This window comes from Molossus molossus, unplaced genomic scaffold (assembly GCF_014108415.1).
Source record: "Molossus molossus isolate mMolMol1 unplaced genomic scaffold, mMolMol1.p scaffold_m16_p_13, whole genome shotgun sequence".
NCBI classification, from domain to species: Eukaryota; Metazoa; Chordata; class Mammalia; order Chiroptera; family Molossidae; genus Molossus; species Molossus molossus.
In genome coordinates, this window is record NW_023425348.1 from 55,135,029 (window position 1) to 55,143,547 (window position 8,519).

At 51.0% G+C, this 8,519-nt stretch overlaps 1 protein-coding gene across 3 annotated transcripts in view; it reads right to left on the minus strand.

Annotated features, from left to right (window-relative positions):
* The window catches only part of DKK3 (dickkopf WNT signaling pathway inhibitor 3), a 44,641-nt gene extending 37,122 nt beyond the window's left edge, over positions 1 to 7,519 (minus strand). Inside the window, exons 1-2 of one of the 3 annotated variants that reach the window (XM_036260144.1) lie at positions 7,501 to 7,519; positions 6,127 to 6,413 (exon numbers count right to left, since the gene is read on the minus strand). In XM_036260144.1, coding sequence (XP_036116037.1) covers positions 6,127 to 6,381 — 255 coding nt within the window. In that variant the 5' untranslated portion in view covers positions 6,382 to 6,413; positions 7,501 to 7,519. Of the gene's footprint in view, positions 1 to 6,126; positions 6,414 to 6,544; positions 6,562 to 6,987; positions 7,107 to 7,500 lie in introns of those variants that run through there. The other 2 variants (XM_036260143.1, XM_036260145.1) reach the window with 2 other exon arrangements.
* Between the last annotated feature and the right edge of the window lie 1,000 nt (positions 7,520 to 8,519).

Sequence of the window (8,519 nt, forward strand, 5' to 3'; positions counted from 1 at the left end):
GTCTTGCCACTATGCTTGCTCTACACCTGAAATTAATACAAAATAATATTGAATGTAAACTGTAATCAAAAGAAAATTTAAAAAAAAAAAAAAGAATTGCTTTTCTTTTCCTCTTTGCATTTGTAAATAATGGTAATAATGGTAGGTACATTTAATTGAGAACCTACAAGGAAAAGACATTGTACTGAATGTTTTATATATACTATAGCCATACATATTACAACTTCCCTATGAGGTGGGTGTTAATATCCTCATTTTATAAATGGGGCAACAGAGGCTCAGGGAGACTAGATAACTTTCCAGGACTCTCCATGGCAGAGTTGGGATTTGAGCACCTTCCCACTGAACAGTCTTGGTCCCTGACCATCTCCCCATGGCCTAATCCAGAGGTCATCTGCATTCAATTCCCTTAATGCCAACAACCACCTCTGTCTCTCTTTGAGGGTATCCTCTGGTTGCCAACATGTGCTCAGTCTGCATGGGCCACAAGTGCTGGGGAGTTAACACCCAGAAACAATCCTCAACCAGGGAAGGGGAGGTGATGGGGGTAAGTACTTCAGCTCCCTCTCCCCTCGATGGGACATTCTCTCTCAGAGGACCCCCAGAGGGATGGAGCCCTAGCTGGCCTTAGCAGTAACCTGCTCATTAGTGCAGTCTTTATTGCTTTTTTTCTCTTCCTTCCCACCCTTCCCCTTCCTCCTAGTGTTTCTAGGATCACTTCCAAAATAAATTATTTGCTCCCAAACCCTTGTTGCAAGTTCTGGTGGTGGTGGTGGTGGTAGAGAACTCAAACTACGGCAGCCCCTTCTCCCCCACAGGTAGGGCTGCAGTTATGTCTCTTTCCCCATTCCACCTCTTGAGTATAAGAGGGCCCTTTGCAGAGGGTCAGTGGACCAACACCTGCACCCAATCTCCCTTCCAGATGTGTCACCCTGCCCCACCCTGATGAGCGGGCTGTTGACAACATGACCCATTCACAGCTGACTGGACTCAAAGGGAGGCCACCTGATGGAATGGTCGGGCAGATCGGATACTCTCTGCAGGAATTAAAAGTGAGAGGCTCAGAGAGAAGTTCTAGTTGGTGGCTGGCAATCTTCCAATGCTACTGTCTTTGACTCTGGGCTATTTTCATTTCTTAAAATGAATCTTCAAGAGTTCCCTTTAAAATAAAAAATCACTGTCCTCTATCTCCTTAGATACTAAATGAGGTCCCTCTTTTCCTTCCTCTTCCCACCAGATTTGCTGAGCTGGGGTGGATATGGGAAAAGAATTTCCATGTCTAAAAAACATGAACTAGAAGTGTGAAGAAATTCTGATAGGCACAAAGGCTTAAATAATCATAGGGGGACTTGGTCGTGACTGCTGTGTTTGACTCCAAGATTGCTGAGATGTTTCAAGTGGAGTAATGGCTTCGTTATCATCATTGCCAGCACTACCACCATTATCATCACAACAGCCTCCATGTCCGGGCATCAGCTGTGTGGAAGCCACTGCACCAGCCACCTACCACGTCCCCTTCAATATACACAGTGACACGATGAGGAAGGTTATTACCCTCATTTTGCAGATGAAGAAAACATGGTTGAGAGAGGTGACGGGATCTGCCTCAGGTCATCACACTCTTAGTCAGTAGCCAACCTCGGACTGGAACTCAGGTCAATCTGACTGCAAACTCTGTGCTTTCCCAGTACATGACTCTGCCCGAGTAGCTCATGCTTTTACTGGGGAGATAGGAGAACCCCACACAAACCAGTTTGAGGATAATCATGATGGTCTCTATAAGCAAGTCAGGGGTTCAAAGAAGAGAGAAAAAAGGCTTCCCAGGAGCAGGAGGAGGCATGACTGGGTTGGTCTCGGAATGGGTAGGATTTGGACAGAGAGGAATGTAAAGATGGCAAAGCTGTGGCAGCCTGGACAAGAATCATGCGCGTTGGGGGCTAGAGCAGAGGGTCCATGCTGGGCACAGGATAAAATGGTGGATGATGAAGTGGAGGGGGTTCAACAGGCAGATGCAGGGGCAGTTCTAGAGCAGAGGGTGTGATAAACAGAGAGAAGGGGGGAGGGGGGCTGGAAGAGATAAACCAAAGAACTTCTATGCATATGTGTATAACCAATGTACACAGACAATAGTGTGGGGAAGGCAGGAGGGAGGGGGCGGGAGTGGGGAGAAGGGGCTTAAGGGGGGAAAATGGGGGACATCTGTAATACATTCAACAATAAAAATAAATTTAAAAAGAAAAAAGAAAATAAAGCAGAGGGCGTTGTCCTGGTTCTCAACTAGGAGGGTACGGCAGAGTCACACCCTAAACTTTAAATATATTAGAATTTCAGCGGGGAGAGGGGGGTACCTCTCAGATACCAGTGAGCTTCTGGGATGACTGGGGTACTCCCTCCCTCCCACTTGCTCCCAGGTAAGAATCTGTGCTCCAAGCAATAAAGGGGAATTGCAGCAAGTTCTGAAGACTAGTTGGGAAAGTACAGAGAATACACAGAAGAAAAAGAAGAATCCATCCAGGGGCCTGGCTAGAACCAGGTATGGGGGTAGGAAGTTATAGCTGAGGAGGGTCAAGGCTGCGAATACATCTAGAAGGACAGACCAAACCACTGACAGCTGGCCACTGGATTAGGCAAAAAGTTGCCCCCAGCATCTCCCAAGGCAGCACAGTAGAAAGTGCAAGGGTCCCGGGGTCAGGTAAGTGGGGCCAAGTCCCAGCCCTACCACAAAGCAGCTGAGTGACTCTGGGCAAGATAACAAATGTCTCCTAAACCCCAGCCTTCGCTTTTTGTAAAATGGGGGGATGATCCTACATAAATCCAAGCGCTGGGTCCAGTATGTGCCATCCAGCAGAGGTGTAATAAACAGCTACTTTAACAAGACTGCCCTTTAAGAAAGCGTGTTTGCCGGGGAATGTGAGTAGAAGTGGAAAGAACAGATATCTATCTTGTGCTTGACGAGTTTGCTAACAAATGGGGAAGAAATGAAACAGAGCTGAGATAGGAGACAGGATGGGCACAAAAAGGACTTCATTTTTTTTTAATTTTTTTTTTTTTTTGTACTCGAGAGAGCCCGGCATGTTTAGTGATAGAAAAGATAGAGCTGGAAAAGAGGAGACTGCAGATGCTACAGAGGCGACTACCCAGGAGATGGGAATGTTTTTATGTTTTTAAAATTCCCGTGAGAATTTGAATCCTCCGGTTTGGCTTTCAAATAATTGACAAGTTACCAAATCTAGTTTGCTTTGGGCTGAGCAGATAGTCTTTTCATAAAACTCCCTCTCAACCAGTGGTTATTTCAGCAGAATGAGCTAACAGTTCTTTAATGGCACCACAAACTAAAAGTACAGTTTACAATGGAAATTTCAACCACAACTATTACTGCCACTAGCAAGGAAAACTTAAGCCTGAAGCAATAGGACTTGTTTCATAGAGGAGGAATGTGAATGTTATGTAAAATGGCATTTATGGTTGGTTGAATTTGTGTGTCTGTTAAAGGGGCACAGTAGGAAAAACCGGAGATAAATCCAGGTTTGGTATTGGTATCCTTCCCAGGAACATTCTAAAATAGGCCAGTTACAGACTTACAGACAAGGCAATGAGTGTGTGGGTGAGGAGGGTGGAGTGGTCTTATCCTCAAAATACATTTATCAGTAACATATAGAATAATAAGACAGGAAAATAGGAACAAACTGGATTAAACCATCTGAAGATTTGACTCCCCCAATAATGACCCTATGAGTTGTGTTAATTTCACCTTTCCCCCTTAGAGAAATCAACAGCTTGAGTCAGCTGGAATATTTAAAATGTCAGGAAGTTACTTGAAAGCAGATTCATGATGCAACTACGCAAACACTTAATGCATCTGGCCCAGTCCTTTTTGGTTCTTACCAGGGAAAACAAGTAAATAGCAACTGTCCTGCATTTATGAGATTTAAGGGGCCTTCTGGCTATCTCTTTAAAAAAACAATATCGATAGCCACAATCTATTGAGAATCTATTATATATCGGACATGGTGGTTCTTTGTTTTTATTCATACTATTACTATTACTATGATGATAATAATAGCCTTAATATTTATTGCTCATGAACAATCTCCCTTAATCCCTATATTAACCTCATCAGGGGCTGATATACTTAACCCCATTTTAAATGGTCAGATAACTTACTTTACTGCATCCGCTCATTTAATTCTCTCCTTTACCCTAAGAGGCGGACATTTTCTCCATTTCAGAGCCTGGATGCCACCACTAGTAAGTGGCAGAGCTGGGATCAGATAAAGGAAGGTTGGTCCCCATAGCCCGTTCTCCTGACATTCAGGTGTTCAGCTTCTCTCTCAACCTGTCCCCACTGCTAGCGAGGACACTCTTTGGGAAACCACCACTGACTGGGGTAGCAGTGGCAGCCAATGTCTCCCCTGGTGGAAAACTTCAGTTAGCCCATCTGCACAAGTCAAAGAGCCACATCTGGAGGGCAGAAGGCTGGGGCCCAGGCAGAGCCAACGTGGACAATTCCCATAGAGCAGACCCTACTATTAAGGTCCTGCTGGGTCCCAAACTGCTCTGATCAATGAAGAGCCTGAAGAGTCCCTGCTACTCCCTCATCTCCCTCACCAGGAGGTACCAACAGAGAACCACGCCACATGAACAAGTTCACATCAAATAAAAACACCAGTGACCTAGTCAGTTACTGAGAATCTATGTGCAGGAGGCAAAGTCCTGGAATCCAGAGAAGGAAACCAGAAGGGCCACGAGCTCAATTTAATCTGAAGGCGCAGAAGTAAGAGAAAGTGGGGCCTATCTGACGCCCCTCCCTCTTTAACTGTTCCACGGCATGAAGTCTTGTGCTTTCACGGGAAACAAAAAGTCCATGGGCTTTAGAATCTGGTTCGTGTGAATGTTCAGGTACTGATATCCATGTAACTGTCTCCCAATCCAATGTCCCCTTCATTGAAAACTCCAGGTTGACTGTTATGGAAGGAAGGGGATGTATTCCCAGACTTCACAGAGCGGAGGGGAGAAAGCAACTTTGTCTGGTAGACCAGAGCCAGTAATGGAAGCTTTGCCCAAATGGATGTGAAGACATCTGACCCATTGGCCTGGACATCTGGTCTCTTGCTAACTCTTCTCCAAAGACAGGCTGCAGTGAGAGCTGGACCCAACAGTGACTATGCCCACCCACCCCAGGAGCCCAAGATAGCTCCCCACACCTGGGCTGGGCCAGCTGCACCTTCTAGCCTGGCAGCCCTGGCAATGTTGTGTACCCACCATAGAGGATGCTATCCATAGTGTTTGGACATGGGAAGTGATGGAAGGAAGAAGCCAAACAAAGTTTTGCCTGGGTACCTGATATCTGATATCAACAATTGCTATATATTATATGCTAGGTGCCCACACATATCATGGCATTTAATTACCACAGGAAACTGAGGTACAGAATGTTAAGGGATTTGTCCAAAGGCACCTGCTAGTGAGTGGCAGAAGAGGACCTGAAGCTCAGGACTGACTCCAAAGCACTTTTGGGGTGGAGGTGAGATTACTTTTCACATTACCTCTCTTCCTCCCACTCACCACCCTCTGATAATTCACACTGCTGGGTTCAGGATTCCAATTTTCCTTCTCTGCCCCACGTGGCATTGGGGGGAGACCCAAACAGATGACAGGCAAAGCTCAGGGCTCTTGATCCCCACATGGCATCCTAACTGTGTCTTGGGAAGATGGCGCAAGCTCAAAACCCAATGGACAAGCTAGAACTTGAGATACCTGAAGCTTCCTCAGTCTCTGCAAAACCACAAGGTTGGAATGCCAGGGGCCTTGCAAGCATCAACTTACAAGAGAGGGAGGCGGGCAGCCTGCAGACAGGTGGTGAACCAGGCTGGTTGCCCGTGGGTGGGTCCAGCCGTAGGCTCTCGGTGGAGAGAGTCAAATCCAGATTTATTGGCAGGAAGGCCGACGAGGTGAGAGTTGGGCTCACTCCCACTGCCTCCAGAACACTCCGAATCTGCTGCCGGCACTTCCCAGCCTATCCGCAGACCCGAGGGCTCAGGCTAGTGCTGGGAGCACTACCTCCGGCCGCCCAGTCACCCCCAGCCCCAAGCCTTGCGCTTCCCAGAGCCCTCCCGGCACACACACCTCCTCCACCGCGCTGCGCAGTTTGTGCTGCGTGTCCTCCATCAGTTCCTCCACCTCCTGGAACATCTCGTTGAGGGTGGCCTCTTCCCTCGGGTAGCTAAGAGCCAGAGCCTGGCCGAGCTCGACGGGAGCCGAAGTCGCTGTCGGAACCGAAGTCGCTGTCGGAACCGAAGTCACTGTCGGAGCCGGCACTGGGGCCACGGGGACCACCGCCACCAGCAGCAGGCACAGCCGGGTGCCCCAGAGTCGCCGCATCTCAGCTCTGCGCCCAACGCTGCTGCCTCCGCCTGTATCCCAAAACACTGTTAGAGCGCGCAGACCACCCCCTCGCCAGCCCCGCCGCCCTGCCCTGCCCCGCCCCGCCGCCCGGTCACTCGGAGTCCCGGCCGCCTCTGGCACCCCTCTTCCCCGCACCCACCCCCAGATGGAACGAAACCGAGTTTCCCCAGACGCAGCTCCCTCGGACCGAGAAGCAATCCCCGTTCCCAGCCACGCGCCCATGCGCTCTGATCCCCTCGGTACCCCTACCCCCATCCTCGTGCACAGGATGAGCTCTGCCCACGCCCCTAGTGATGGCTCCTTCCCCCGAGTAACAGAACCCGGGTCCCCTACGCTAGTAGTCCCCAGCTCACCCTACCTCCTGGGTTCCGCGGGTTCGAGTCCTGCCTTCTCCTCGACCAGGTCAGAGCACAGCGCTAGTGCTGCGACCCCAGTCCCATCTCAACCCTACCCCCCAGCCCTATCTGGGTGGTCAGAGCTCAACGCCCCTCTGAGCCGAACCGAGTCGAGCTTCGGGCCTCTCGCCCACCCAGGCAAGTCCAAGCAGAGCCATCCCCCTCCCCGCCGCCGCCCCTCACCCACCCGACTGGACAGAGCTGTGCTCCAGACTGGACCCGCCAGGCCTTGCCCGGAGCCGCCTCGGGACTGCGGGAGCCGGAGCCGGAGCCGGAGCCGGAGCCGGAGCGGCACGGTGGGCGGGACGCGGGCGCAGGAGCGCGGAGGGGATGCGGCGCCGGTACCAGAGCGAGTCCCAAGCGCGCCCCGCCCGCCCGCCGGCCTGGCCCCCGCCCCGCGGGAGGGGCTGCGCTCAGCCCGCCGCCATTGGCCAGCTGGGGCGCCGGCGACCTCACGCCCCAGGTCTGCCTCCTCTGCCTCGGACGTCCCCTCTATAGGAGCCGTCCCCTTCCTTGAATTCCAGTAGCCCCAGGACATCCCGGTCCATTGTCTCTGGCTTGGATCCTTGCGAGGGCGTGCTGGAGGGGAACGGGAAAGATGGTGCCCCTGCGTCCACCTGGCGCTCTGCAAGCCATCCTCCTCCCCGCACGTAGCCCTGCAGTGTGAACTCCCAGCGTCCAAGGGCCATCAAAGGCTGACCTTTATCTGTTTGCCATGGTTGGCACCGTACTCCAGCCAAGAAAGCCCACTTGTAGCTCCCGGAGTAGGTCAGAAGGTCAGCAGGGCTGCTGAGGCGGCACGCGGAGAGGTTAAGACCGCAGCCAGGCTGCGGGGAATCCCAGCGCGGCGCCTTAGGCGGGCTGTCTGGTCAAGTTTCAGATCCGCCCGCGCTCGGGGAGCCGCAGGTAAAATGGAGGCTGCAGCTGTAGGCGTGCCTCCCGGTTCACAAGCTGCACGCGTGTGGGAATTGTGCGGCACGCGTGGGTTTTGTGTTAACCGTCACAATGGGAACAGAACTCCTTCCCAGCAGTCTCCCCAGCGCCTCGAACAGGAGGCTCTCACTATTTTTGTAAAAACTATGTGAGTGCCCAGAACAGGGGCTATTCACATATCTTTTGAATAAACAAGTGTTTTACGTGTCAACCTCCTGCCATTTCTTCCTATTACTCTTTGGGTCCTGACATGGCCCGAGCACCATGCTTCCTCATTGCAGCCCCTGCCTTCCCATGATCTACCTGGTCACTGACCCATCTTCCCCCAGAGACCAGGAGCTCCCGGGAGGCAGCGACCGACTTGCTCGCTTTTGTGTCACCAGGGCTAGAGCCATTATACACATTTGGTCCCCAAGAAACAGAAGGGCTGATCGTTATAACACTATCAATATGTCATGTCGATCCAGCAACATTACTGAGCACTCACTGTGTGTCAGGAACAGGTCTAACTCATTTAATTTGTAACCTCCGCGGCTGCACTACTACTTCTGTCCCCATTTTACAAGTAAGGGTACTTTCCTAAGTCCACAAAGCTAGTAAGTGGTTGGACTGGGATTTGAACCTAGGACTGTGGCTCCAGAGCCTTCACCCCTCGCTGTCCAGCTCCTCTGCTGTAAGCCTGGCTGGGAGGTGTTGCATATAAAGATGTGTACTGAAGCAGGAAAATGGACAAACTGGGATTTCTACAAACAATAGAATACAGCAGTTACAGTAATGAACACTATT